The 13,766-nt window shown below is 41.3% G+C and overlaps 1 protein-coding gene across 3 annotated transcripts; it reads left to right on the top strand.

Annotated features, from left to right (window-relative positions):
* Positions 1 to 253: 253 nt before the first annotated feature.
* On the top strand, positions 254 to 13,717 carry INTS14 (integrator complex subunit 14). Of its 3 annotated transcripts, none has more exons than XM_049813232.1 (12): positions 254 to 349; positions 768 to 1,037; positions 2,431 to 2,538; positions 4,354 to 4,509; positions 6,438 to 6,556; positions 6,992 to 7,134; positions 9,524 to 9,616; positions 10,691 to 10,835; positions 11,090 to 11,223; positions 11,323 to 11,441; positions 11,823 to 11,888; positions 12,849 to 13,717. In XM_049813232.1, exons 2-12 carry the CDS (start codon positions 816 to 818, stop codon positions 13,098 to 13,100), a joined length of 1,557 nt encoding a protein of 518 aa, XP_049669189.1. In that variant the 5' UTR covers positions 254 to 349; positions 768 to 815; the 3' UTR covers positions 13,101 to 13,717. The 3 variants fall into 3 exon arrangements, with proteins under 3 accessions (XP_049669189.1, XP_049669190.1, XP_049669191.1); XM_049813234.1 differs by lacking the exon at positions 254 to 349 and adding an exon at positions 475 to 664; XM_049813233.1 differs by lacking the exon at positions 2,431 to 2,538.
* Positions 13,718 to 13,766: the final 49 nt, after the last annotated feature.

Raw genomic sequence — 13,766 nt, 5'->3', positions numbered from 1 at the left:
CCAGGGCGAAGGAGGCCCGCTAGCTGATGGGGATGCTTTTTCATAAACCCTTCTCTGTGTATAGCAGTCTTTTTTTTTGTATCGTGGCAGTACTTTTCCACAGTACTGCCATCTAACTGAACTGCTTTCCCTAATGTATCCACTATCACCCGCTTCTGCTGCTGTTAATGACGAAAAACCCGGTTTTCCCCCTGCGGCGTCCCGTCCCCCCCCCCGGCCCGGGGAGGCCTTCTGCGGGAAAGGCTGTCCGGGGCTGTGCGCGCGCGGCCCGGACCCTTCCCGCCTCGGCCGCGGCGTTCCGGGGGGGACGGTTTCTGCGACGGACCCATGGCGGCTCGGCGGGCTGGGGGTGAGCGCCACCATTTCCCTTCCCCCTCTCGCCTCGCTCCCTTCCGAAACACCCCGAGCTGTCCCAGGGGGAGGGCTCCGGGGGTAGCCCCCGCTGAGGGGGGAAGGCTTGGGAGGGAGGGCTGGGTCCCTACTGGGGGTCCTCGGGCCTCGGAGTGCCCCTGCTGCTCCCTTTCCGCCATCGAGGCTCAGCCCTGGCCGCGCTCGCCGTTTCCAGGCCTTTACAGCCGGTTGGCTATGCCGTGTGTGGTTCAGGAGCAGATCTGTTGACTTGATCTGCGTTAAATCTCGCGTTTGCGGGGGCGGGCGCAAAAGGGTAATTGTCACTTCCCCCACCGCACAGTGGGGTCCGTGTGAGAGGGCGAGATGTAACTGCGGCTTTGATACCATGTGTGGCCTTTTCTTCCCCCTCCACGCAGGGGATTGCTGTTCTCCGTGGCGACGGTAGCAGAGAGGAGCAGTTCATCATGCCGACGGTGGTGGTGATGGACGTGTCGCTCTCCATGACACGGCCGGTGTCAGTGGAGGGATCTGAGGAGTACCAGCGGAAGCACTTGGCTGTCCATGGCCTGACTATGCTGTTTGAGCACATGGCGACCAACTACAAGTTGGAGTTCACGGCCTTAGTGGTGTTTTCGTCGCTCTGGGAGCTGATGGTGCCCTTTACGAGAGATTACAACACGCTCCAGGTAGGGTGCATGAAACACAAAAGCAGTGAGCTATCAACATGAAACGAAAACGAAACCGAAACCCCACACGTGTTTCCAAATCATGGTGAAATTGTGTGATTTCATATCATCCTGTGCACAACATCTTGCATTGAGTGTTTTATCCTTATTTTAAGGATAGGTGAAATCAATGCATTTGAAACATTTTGCTACTTCACAAATCATACCTTTGCAGGTAACCACTGGAGTGTGGCTAATTAAGTTAGAAGTGGGGATGGAGGAAAGGGCTGCCTGATGAAGCTCTTAAAGTGGTTCTGTGATGTTCATGTTTTTGTCTGTAGTTATTGATTTGCTCTTCAGAGATGATGTAGTAGACAGGACCATTTAGAAAGATTTTGAGCCAAGTGATTTGGTAGAGAGAAGGTGCTTTTAAGACTGTGTAGCAGTTGAAGCAGGGTGAGAATGAGAGTAAATGATTTCAGGCCTCACAGATATGACGGGAAGTTGGGAGAAAATGAAAAGGAGAAAGTCCAAGAGGGAAATTTCACATGAATGGAGTAAGGCACTGAAAGTCTCTGAATCCCCTAAAACTTGTACATATGTATCTGGTTATCATGTGTAATATCAGGGCAAAATGACACGTTGCTGTGACAGGGCACCATGTTTTAGGTTTGTCCTTTGTGGGACATACAGATTTTAAAATATATTCTCTGTTATGTTTGCTTTTTAGCAGATGAATGCTAGTGCATTCCCTTTGATTTATTTTTGCCTCCGTAAGAGTTCATCTGAGGAATTTCTGAAAGCCAAGAATCCAGCCAAGCTCCTCTGGCATGTTAGTTTTACAACTGCACCCTTCTTAGGATGCTGTGCTAAGTGTGAAGTTTTCATTTTAAGGAGAAAAGTTGGTTTATGATTATAGAAACAGGATGTAGATATGAGGTTTTGGATTCTTTTACTCTCTCTGCCAAAGAATTTTTGTGAGACAAGCTCCTTGTGGTCTACTTTCTTAATCTCTAAGAAGTTAAAGTTGCTCTGACCCCTGGGAGGATTTTCTAAGCTGAATGTTTCATGTTAGACATTGCTTCAGATTTTGACTTTACTGTTTCTTTGAGACATGCAAAGGATTTTTTTTGTCTTAAAGAGCTGTGTTTATAACATTACAGTTCCTTCAAAGTCAGCTGTCATTGTTGTCTCATGATATCGTTTATTATTTCTTGCACCTTTCTTTCTGTTTGTTTTTTTTTTAACTTTGCAGGTCATATGTAAGAACATAGCACTTTGCATTGTGTAACAGTGCAGTTGTGTTATAATACAAAGCAAATATACTGACTTACCACAGAACCATGAATAACTTTTTTATGTTTCCTGTTAGGGATATTTCACCCAGCAATGACAGTGGTGTTTGTCTTTATAGGAAGCCCTAAGTAATATGGACGATTATGACAAAACCTGTTTAGAGTCAGCGCTTCTGGGGGTTTGCAATATTGTCCAGCAGGAATGGGGTGCAGCAATTCCTTGCCAGGTATGACTGATTTCACTATACTTAGGCTCTAGCATATGCTTAGTACTCCCTGTAAGTTGCAGATGGAAATGTAAATGTAATTTGAAAACTTTGAATACTCTCAGGCATGCTGGTGCTACAAGAAGACAAAGAATTAGTATTTTGGATATATCCGGAATATGAACAGAAGGTGGTCTTTATTAAAATATTCAGCAGCAAAAAAAACCTAGACTGCCTTCTGTCCAGTGTGTTATTGTAGTGGAGTGGATTATAAAATCTGGCCCAAGAGTACTATTTTGCAGGCTTGACATTTGATCTGGATGCAGTCTTCTGTCCCAGGAGCCTCAGTTGGTTTGGAAAGGGTATAGTCACACATGCAGTAGTAACCTTTCTCCTCCAGTACCTGATGGTTTCTAGGGCTTGTAACAGCTCCAGGTCTCAAGCAACAGCATGGGACTACTGCTGAGTGTGTTTTGATCTGTCTTCTTTCCCTAATGAGTCATTCGGCATGCATCTGCTCACACATTCCATTCAGCCCTTGCAGCTCTCAGCCTTCTCAATTTGCTGCCTCTTAAGGCAAAGTCTGCTTTTAGCCCTTGGTTTTCTGACACACTTAAGAGCCTGTTGGTCTTTGGGTTAGTATTTAAGTTCAGTAATTTTGCAGCTCAGTGAGCTAGGAAGATGTCTCAAGCAATATTCCTTAAGGAGAACAAGGACAGAGGTTTATTGGTTAGGCAGTGCTTCATAATCTAACAAGGATAAAAGGCACCTTGGAAAAGCAGGCATTCAAAGCAAAGAACTAGGAAGATGTAAAAACCAAGCATAGATTAGACGTCAACAATTTGGTCTCTCATTTGTGTCATGGCTCATTTTACTGGAACTTCAGGTGATGGAGCAATGAAAGGCAGTGAGCAATGTACTGTGCAGAATCTTGCAATAGTGAAAAACATTACTCGTGAGCAACAGTTCAGATGGTAACTGAAGAGGCTGCAAAAGAGAGAGATTGAGGATGAAGAGAGAATACAAATCTGGATGTAGCAGCTATACATTGGGTTTCAATTGGATTTGGTTTTCCTTACCCCTCAGCCAAAAATAATGCCTGCTGTTGCTGTGCAGTGTTGAAAGACCAGCTATTTTACTACTCTGGAAATAACTGGGTCTCAGCTGAGTATAAATAGTTCCATTATTCAGCGTAACCTATTAGCGCAAGTTTCCACAAGGAGTGACTTTGGACATGCAACTGAATGGGAAAAATGCATATTTTTTTCTTTAATAGTTCTGCTGCAAAATAGGAGCATACTGCAGCTGTATTTATTTGCAGAGAATACTACCTTTTGTATGGGTTCTGTGACTTGTAGTGGAAGTTGGGCTGCCCTCCAGATTCTGCAGAAGAAATGGGCTTTATCTTTCATCTGAAAATAAACCTGAAGTTCTTGAGTCCATCAGCAGCAGGCTGCTTTTTTGGCTTTATAGTCAGTGTGCTTCTAGGGTACACTTAAAAATAGCCATGTTTATGCACAGCATGGCGTGTTTCTGGCTATGAAATTTAAATTTTAGTGCAATTGCCTAATGACAACAAGATGTATATTTACCATGCACGTAGTTCACATTGCAATGGTTAAATCTTCAATTCCTCATTTATGTACCTGTTTCTGGAAATTTTACTCGCAATTCTTTCCCCAGCTCAGTGGAGGAAATCCCTGTGTGAGCAGGGATTTTCAGTATAGAAGTACATGCCACTAGGAAGACTACCGAAAGGTATTGGTGGATAGTTGCACTCTGCAGATAGAAACGTGTTTTGGCTTGGAAACGCTAATCTATGCTCTTTCGTTCAAGGTTGTTCTTGTCACTGATGGCTGCTTGGGGATCGGCAGAGGCTCCCTACGGCACTCACTAGCTACTCACAACCAGCGAAGTGAAAGCAACCGGTTTCCACTACCTTTCCCGTTCCCATCCAAGTTGTATGTCATGTGCATGGCAAATCTGGAAGAGGTGATGTCTTTAACACATACCTTCTTCTTTGTTGCATTGGGTAATTGTCCTGGTTTCAGCTGGGATAGTTAACTGTCTTCCTAGTAGCTGGTACGGTGCTATGTTTTGAGTTCAGCATGCGAAGAATGTTGATAACACTGATGTTTTCAGTTGTTGCTAAGTAGTGTTTAGACTAAAGTCAAGGATTTTTCAGCTTCTCATGCCCAGCCAGCGAGAAAGCTGGAAGGGCACAAGAAGTTGGCCCAGGACACAGCCAGGGCACCTGACCCAAACCGGCCAACAGTGTATTCCATACCATGTGGCGTCCCATCTAGTATAGGAACTGGGAAGTTGGGGTGGGAGATCGCTGCTCGGGGACTAGCTGGGTGTCGGTCGGCGGGTGGTGAGCAATTGTCCTGCGCATCATTTGTACATTCCAATCCTTTTATTACTACTGTTGTCATTTTATTAGTGTTATCGTTATCATTATTAGTTTCTTCTTTTCTGTTCTATTAAACCGTTCTTATCTCAACCCTCAAGTTTTACTTCTTTTCCTGATTTTCTCCCCCATCCCACTGGATGGGGGGGAGTGAGTGAGCGGCTGCGTGGTGCTTAGTTGCTGGCTGGGGTTAAACCATGACAGTAATTAATGGTCTTCTCTGAACTAATGATCAGGTCAGCACAAAACATACTTTGATGTTCTTGTACTTAGTTTTAAAGTTTAGTTTACATTCTGGTACTTAGTGTTAGTTATTTGATGAAATGTAACTGTAGTAGCTTTTTTAAAGTTTATTATTGCACTATTATTATCTACTACTATTGCATTATTATAACAATCTTTATAAAACATGTCAGTTTCCCCCTGGAGAATATTATGCAATTTTTATTTCTCTGTTTATATTTTTACCTTTACTGCATGAATTACATTGAATGCTTTTGGGGGCTTTTCTTAATCTACAATTAAATTCTTGAATAAATTATTTCTATTGCAAAGATGCTTGACACTTAAAACAGCAATAGCTTTATGTAGGAATGTGAGTGAGCAAAATTGTAAAGTCTCCAAGCCAGTGTTTAAACCAGCTGCCCTTAGTTTTGAAGGAAAGGAGACTGCTTTCTTTCTCTTTCGGTATCTTTGAAAATCTCAATACCAGCTTTAAAAATCTTCACATTAGTTAGAATTCTGTTGAATAAGAAATGTTTAAAAAGAAGCCTATATAGACTAAAGTTCCTTAGATTAAGTTTTCTTGATAGCATTGCTTTTGACTTCACACCTACATTCTTCCGTCTGTCACAGAAGGATTTTCTACTTAGGCATGCAACAGATATTTCAGCTTCAAGGTCTCTATCAAGGATGATCCTCTTGATTAAGCTGATGGATTGAAGCATTGTTTACACATCAGAATAACTGGGAAAATGTTAAAAATACATCTTCTATTACTGATAAGTTTAGGTAATTTCACAAGCATTCTCTAAGAACTTATCAAAAAGAATTATATTTGCCCTCCCTCCTAAAAATTATATTATACTGAAGGAGCTGGAGACTTAATTACCAATAAAATATTATGCTAGTTAAGGCATTCCTGTGAACTTGAAGACTGCGAGCTTCTGGGATTTTCGGTTGCTTGAATCTGCTTTTGAAGCAGAACCTAACGTGATTGGGAGTTGAACTTGATCCTTATGGGTGCCTTCCAACTGGAGATATTCTATGATTATTTGTTACTAGGCCAATGCTGCATCTGATCTAATATAAATGCAACTTAAGGAGTACATTGCCTGGGAGACCAAGAATGTTGGTTTATTCAGAAAGGAGTGAGATAACAAAAAATCATGATAGCATCCAATCAGATGCTTTTTGCTGTGTTGTGTATATTTTCTGAAAATGTACTGGTTAATAAAAAGAGAATAAAAAGAAAACTCAACAAAAGCATTTCTCTTCTATTTTTTTACAGCTTCAAAGCACGGATTCCCTAGACTGCCTGGAGCGGCTAATAGATTTAAACAATGGGGAAGGGCAAATTTTCACCATTGATGGACCCCTTTGCCTGAAGAATGTACAGTCAATGTTTGGGTTAGTAGACTTGTAGATAATATGCCTTTGTGAAGGTTTCCAGTTAGTATCTGTAAAGGAAAACAAATATAATAAGAAATCTGAGGATATGAGATGTTCTAATTAAACTTGTTTTCTTTTAGTTTATGATCTTGTTGACTGATTTTTCATCTTGACTGGTCTTCACTGGTTAAGGTCAATATTTATTTTAATCATTATGTACCCAAATCATAGCATCTCTTTCTGATTGGCAGATACTAATTTCCACAATTATTGTTAGTTTGCCATCAGTGTGATAATATGCTGCTTTGTTTCGTAATTTAGCACTGCTAGAAGTATTGAGTTAACTGTAGTAAAAAATAAAAAGTTTGGGGAGTTAAGTTAGTGTGCTTTAGACAAACTATTTTCATTTGATATGTGTTATGTTTTCCTCCAAAATAACTGATCGTGTTCTAGAAAGCTAATAGACCTGGCTTATACACCATTCCATGCTGTTCTCAAGTGTGGCCACTTAACATCTGATGTGCAAGTATTTCCCAGACCAGAACCTTTCATTATAGATGAGGAAATAGACCCCATCCCTAAAGCAATTAATACAGGTAACGAATCTTTGGTTGCTTTTTTACTTAAATCCATTTGATTTTTACTTTTTCACTACCACCTCTTACCCTATATAGTTACTGTTTCATCCACTTTCTCTTTGCAAGGATCGATCACTGACTGTGTAATTTTTTTTGGTGTATGTGGCACCAGGGGGCAAGAACATCATCCTCTTTCAGCCGTGTGTACCTGGTAAAAGGGCTGGAGTAGGGAAGAGGCACTTCCAAAGCTCAGGGTGCCAATTTCGGGGGGCAGAGACTGTGGAAGACAGCCACGGGCTGCTTTCCATGAATATCCTCATAAGCTTCATGGAGGATAGGAGAGGTGTGTTGAAGAAAGGGCTGCATTTTGTATTAGAGTTGCCTTTATCAGAAAGGCTCTGTATTATCAGGTGAGACAAACTAGCATCTTTCTCAAGGTTTCTTCAAGGAATCCACTAGGAGTAGAGTCCAGAAGATTTGGTGAGGCAGCACAAGTAAAGATTGAGATTTATGAAATCTCTGTCTTTATAGTTTGTCTGTCATCCTGGCACTTCTTACCAATACTAAGTTATTTTTAAAAAACAACTGTGAAAAGAAAACCTTTCTCAGCCCTCCCGTTAGTGGACACTGCACCCACGAACAGCAGGTAGTCTGTAGATAGTCCATGACTGTGACTTGCAAATGGCTAGGTATGTTTCTTGGAGAGGATATGCTGAACTTCATTGCTTTGCCTCTAAGAATTAAGTTTGAACTGTAACGTCAAAATTGCTCTCAGCTCCTCAGCCGTGCGCTTGGCCACATGCATTTTGTTGTTCTTTCCAGTCAGGCAGTAAAGTGCTGTGGCTCTTGAGCTCAAGGTTGGCACCCTCAGTGACGCCTCAATGTGGCTAACTCTGCAAGGGAGCTGATGGGAGTTCCTGCTGGCTTTATGCTGTTTGGAAAGTGCAAAGAGAGTGACTTGGTTAGATCATATGCCCAGGTGTCCTTTCAGATAATTTCTTTTTTGTGAGTTTCTAGCTCTACTGGCAATTTCATTTCCTGGATCTGTCCTGTAGACTTCCTTTTTTCAACAAAATGTGCACAGCTTGTGAATAAGGACACAATAGTGGTAAAATTTTGCAAGGAAGTGAGCTGCAACCTGTAAATTACTGCCACCAAGATTGCCTTGATTTGTTTGGGATTTTTTTAAATCTGCAGGAGGAAAAACATTTCTCATTTGGGGTGTGATTGATCACTTGTTATTTGTAGCTGCACACTGTTTAAATAGGAATGAGCGCCTCTGTACCAAAGTAGCAAAAGCAAAGAAAAAGAGTACGCGCTGTGTCTTGATGAGGGAGGCTTTGTGTTGCATTCAGTCTTAGAGTTCCTCCTGTCATTCCAAAGATGGGAATTTGGCATGAAGGAAATTTTGTTCTGTGTGCATTAAAATACAGTGTATGGTGCGCTCAGCTCTTGAATTCCTCCATGGCTTTAATCAAGTCCTTGTTGTTCAGCTATGAGAAAAACCAATTGAATTGCCTTTGGGCCAGGTCCTTTACTTGGGCTGTCAAGGAGAAGTCTGTGCTCCCCAGTTCCAGCTGCAGTAGAGGTTGGAAATGCATTGAATTTCTAATTGTGCCATACACATATGGACCTGTGTCCATAGCTAGAGCACAACATGTGTCACCATGCTTTGTGTAGAGAAGAGTACACAAAGCAGGTACTCTCTACACCTCTGTCAGTGTAGAGCTGGTCAAAGGCTAGTCCTAAGCCACACACCAAAACCTTTACACAAGTGAGAGGCATGAACCCAATATGACATTTCCTGCAGCCAAAAGTGAGAAGGAAATCGGACAAGGCTGAGCATGAAGGATGTGGCTGCCTCAATCTTTTACCAGCGAATGTCCACAACTCTGTATGAGATGGAGCTGTATTTAAAATTCCAGTGGGCATATAAAACTCAAGAACCACAACTCAGTCTTCCTAGTCCTGGGAACATGTCCCACCAGGGCTAACCCTGTCAGAGAGTTGATGGGAATTCCTGCAGGTTCTGTGATGCCAGTTTGAAGTTAGTAGATTTGGTTTAGTCCTTTGGTTTCTCTTCTTTTGAATTTATAAAATGGCAATGGATTGTGTACAGTGTAAAAAACAATGTGCACAATTCTGTATTTGTCTAGCAGCACAGTTCATGGACAGCAGTATGTGTGTGATGAAAGTTATGTTCTCATCTTAAAGTGTCATGGTATTATGTGTGAATGTTTTTATCTTACTAACAGCTAGACACCCCAGTCAAGGCTGGGGCTCTGTTGTGCTACCTCTAGTCACTGCTTCAGAAAACTTAGTGGTGTAAGAAGTGGTAATGTTAAATTGACTTTGAATACATTTCAGCTATTTCCAAATCTGACTTAAACCTCTTGTCTCCCCACAGATCTAGAAATTGTTGGGTTTGTAGATATAGCTGACATTTCTAGCCCTCCTGTCTTGTCCAGACACTTGGTACTGCCCATTGCACTTAACAGAGGTGAGCAAGTTTTGTTTATTTTAGCAAAAACTGCTTTAAGCTTCCTGTGTAATGTCTGTGGTGGTTTAGATTAGAAGCACAGGTTTTATGCTTTATCAAAATGCCAAGTGTCTCTGAAGACATGTTTGTGTGGTTACATTAAAATTAAAACCTTGAACACAAGCTCTTTCTTTTTTTGAATACTGTGTTCTTTAGAAAGTTAATGGAGGGAACAGTGTCCTTATAGCATCATTATTAATAGAACATGCTAAACTTAAAGCTAAAAATAGTTGTGGGCCATGAAATATGTGGTGCAAGATGAATATTTAATGCCTGCATCTAATTGGTTCTTTGAATGATTTGTTGTTGTGAAAAATCTGATCTTAATCGCAACTAGATTGCTCAGGTGTACTTGAGCATTAATTGCTTCTCATTGGGGCCAGATATATATGTGTCTATACAAATGACTGGTGTAGGCTTTGAGGATGGTTAAACCTATTGCTGACTTGCAGCTACTTGAGTGCATCAGCCTGTGGTAAGAAGGACTTCCCCTTTCCTTTTGTCATGGTCATGGAGTGGAGCAAAGAGACAATGAGATTTCTCTTGGTAAAGAAGAGTGAAAGATCCAGATATGCTTTCATCTCTGTATCAGCACTCTTATCCTGCTAGGCCTTTCACCTTAGAAGATATTAACAGTTATGTCACAGCTGTATTCCAGCTGCTAAAACATGGTAAGTTTCTCGTAATGACTATAAATTACATAGGAGAGGAGGACTTGAAATTCAGGATGCTTTTGGTTCAGAAGCAGACATCTATTTGTTGCCAGATTCTTGGTGCCATTTCATTTCTATTTTCTTCAAAGCTGAGGTTTTATTTGCAGTTTTTTGGTAACTCTGTTTTGTGAGTAGGATGCAGTGGAATATTTATATAACAGTGCCACTTTACCCAAACAGTTCATTTAGCAGCTGTTCGTTCTACAAAACTATTAATTAATTCTTGCATGGCAGAAAATACAGGGTGGTGTCATGGAAATGGAACTAGTATGTTCAAATTTATCCTTATGTTGTCTCTTTGTTTGCTTTTATTCTTCCCCAGAAGGTGATGAGGTAGGACCTGGGATCACAGATGACACTGAAGATGAGAATTCAGCTAATCAGATTGCTGGGAAAATCCCCAACTTCTGTGTTTTATTACATGGCAGCCTGAAAGTGGAAGGCATGGTGGCTGTCGTCCAGTTGGGGTATGGAGCTGGATGTCTGCCTGAAAAATCTATTACTTTGCTCATTTATGTTTTATTTATATATTATACTTATTTATATCTGTATTCTGTACAGAACTCTGCACTGCTAGAGAAAGCTGTGGATTTTTAATTGTGGATATGTTTCTGCCAGTATAAATTGCAAATTGTGAGCCTCTACACAGTGGGAGGGAGGCAAATTCTAGGCAAAGAGGGATGGAATAATTTCAGCCTTTGGGATTTGCTCTTTTCAATAGGCCAGAGTGGTACGGAATGCTCTATTCACAAGCTGATAGCAAGAAGAAATCAAACCTCATGATGTCACTCTTTGAACCTGGCCCTGAGCCCCTTCCATGGCTAGGGAAGATGGCACAGCTTGGACCCATTTCAGGTACTGGTGATGTTCATTTGAATAACTCTTGCATATTCAGTTGTGTGAATGACCTTGCCAAATCTTAGTTAAGTCTGTTTATTTTCTTTTTTCTCCCAGATGCAAAAGAAAATCCTTATGGAGAAGATGACAATAAGAGCCCTTTTCCCTTGCAACCCAAGAACAAGCGCAGTTATGCACAGAATGTTACTGTGTGGATTAAACCAAGTGGCCTCCAGGTAATGATACAGGGTTTGCACTTGATGCTTTACTTTGATCAGCAGTAGCCATCTTACCAGCAAAGTGGAGTCTGTGTGTGTCTTGTCCATTTAATATAATTGCTTTATTGCTTTTCTTTTGTTTTTATAAACACTCCCTCTTTAAAACGTCATGATTAAAATGCAATCAGAAAGCATAGCTTGTTTAATGAAAGCCGTGTCTCCAGTGTAGCATCTGGCTTAGTTTATTGGATTTAGTATAATTACTGCTTATGTTTCAGCTTTTGTGTGCTGCAGTCTTGTCAATGGTCAGGATAATTTATCAACAAGTAGTTGAGGATTTTTTTCTGCAGCTTCCCCAGCAGTTGCCAAGATTTTTAATTTTTTTTTTCTTTTCTGCAGACAGATGTACAGAAGATCTTGAGAAATGCAAGGAAACTCCCTGAAAAAACTCAAACCTTCTACAAAGTGAGTAACATTTCAGGCCAGCCCAAGTATGATCCATAGTGATAGTGGTGCATTTGACAGAGGAACACATACTGTCTGCGTCTGCGGTATGTTCTGTGCAGGCTTGTAGGGCTCTGCAAAAACATACGTGGTTCTGTAAAGAAAGAGACATCCTGGGTCTGTTTTACAGACTAGTTAAGGTAAGACAAGGGGTCTGGTTTCCCTGCCACCACATTCTCTGGCAGGGTGGCATAGGCATGTCATGTTTATAGGTGCCCCTCACAATCCCTGCTACTTCCATGGTGAACTTCTTTGCACAATTTATGCTGTTGTCCAGGCAGAAATAAACTGAGGGATACAAGAGGAATAGGAACACAGATGTCATTCTGAGTGTGAAAATGTCTCCTGCGTTTTTTTCTACAACTGAAGCAAAGAAAATTCCAGGCACATTTGGCCACATTGTAATAATCCATAATCTAGACTGTAGCTGGAGGTAATTGTTGTTCCTCTTGTAAGCTTAGTGCTGAAGCAGTTTGTTATTGTAGCCCTCAGAGACTTCAGGAATGAGTACCGTGCCTAAATGCACATAAGCACTCATCAGTTTATAGTGAAGAAAAATCAATATATATACATCTTTAACTGTGGTTAAAGGCAGTAGTCAGTGAAGCCTAAGTTGGAGGCAACCCCCAGCTGGGACACATACTAAACAGGCAGGTACAATGGCTGAATGCACAAAAGGGTAGAGGAAGAAGTGGAGATTTATAGGAAGGGATCAAGGGAAAACCAGCTGTTTAGTTGTGCCACTATTATCTTCAGCCCTGAAGTATTTTTTATCTCATGAGCAGCTGGGTAGTTTCCAGCAGCTGTACTGATTAGTCAAGCTATCCTTATCTAAGTGAATAAGCTTGCCTTTAAAAAAAGAAGAAAACCACCTTTTATGTAAAGGCTTACAGTGGCTTTAAAAGTTTTCCTTCTTTGCAGGAACTTAATCGTTTACGAAAGGCAGCTCTGGCCTTTGGCTTTTTGGACCTCTTGAAAGGCGTTGCAGACATGCTGGAGCGGGAGTGCACCCTGCTTCCTGACACAGCTCATCCTGATGCAGCGTTTCAGCTCACGCATGCTGCTCAGCAGCTTAAAGTGGCAAGTACTGGAGCATCTGAATATGCTGCCTATGATCATAACATTGCTCCACTGCAGACAGACTTTTCCAGTAGCAGCACTGAAAGAATGTGAAGTCTCCATTTTGGGAACTTCTATAGATTAAGACTCAAGTGGATCAAATTTTCTTGTCCTATTTACTTTCTAGGGCCTGTTTTTAATTACTATTTGGAGAACTTTGTATCAAAACAAGGTCCCTTACCTGCATCAGTGCTCTCTAAATAAACGTAGCTAGTTTGTGGTGGCTTTAGTGGGACCTGGAAACTGTGGAAGGTGTCCCAAAATCAATTACGGTGTTGGATGATGGGTGGAAGTTACTCAGTACATGTGAGGAGAGAAAGAAAATGCCATTATAGGCAGCAGACTGCTCATGGCCTTTGGCCTTCCCAAAATGCAGTTACTACATAACTGAACTCACTGGTAAAAGTATCCTAAAAGGCAGCTACTATACTTACATAGACTGACTTCATTAGTCCAAAGAAAACATGCGTGAGAATCACTGTGCAAGATCAGATACACAGCTAATTTCAGGGTGGTGTTACTAATTTTATGCCCAACTTGAAAGCCAGTCTGTACTACCATAATGAGAGTTATCACTGGCAGTGCAGTGCTTATGCTTGTGAAAGTAACTTAAATTTCGTGAGACGTTTTTTATTTGTGTAATATTAATAAAGAGTAATTCTTCATGAAAATTTCAGTTGGATTTGTTCCATTTTCATAGCAACCAGCCTGTGTGGCCTA

Source organism: Accipiter gentilis, chromosome 10, assembly GCF_929443795.1.
Source record: "Accipiter gentilis chromosome 10, bAccGen1.1, whole genome shotgun sequence".
Lineage (NCBI taxonomy): Eukaryota > Metazoa > Chordata > Aves > Accipitriformes > Accipitridae > Astur > Astur gentilis.
This window is presented reverse-complemented; position numbering and strand designations above follow the sequence as displayed.

Excerpts from the sequence above, each read along its gene's own strand:
- INTS14 (XM_049813232.1), top strand. The coding sequence starts at position 816 with ATGCCGACGGTGGTGGTGATGGACGTGTCGCTCTCCATGACACGGCCG. Across the intron at positions 2,539-4,353 it reads GTGCAGCAATTCCTTGCCAG|GTTGTTCTTGTCACTGATGG; the intron begins GTATGACTGATT and ends CTTTCGTTCAAG. Across the intron at positions 9,617-10,690 it reads GCCCATTGCACTTAACAGAG|AAGGTGATGAGGTAGGACCT; the intron begins GTGAGCAAGTTT and ends ATTCTTCCCCAG.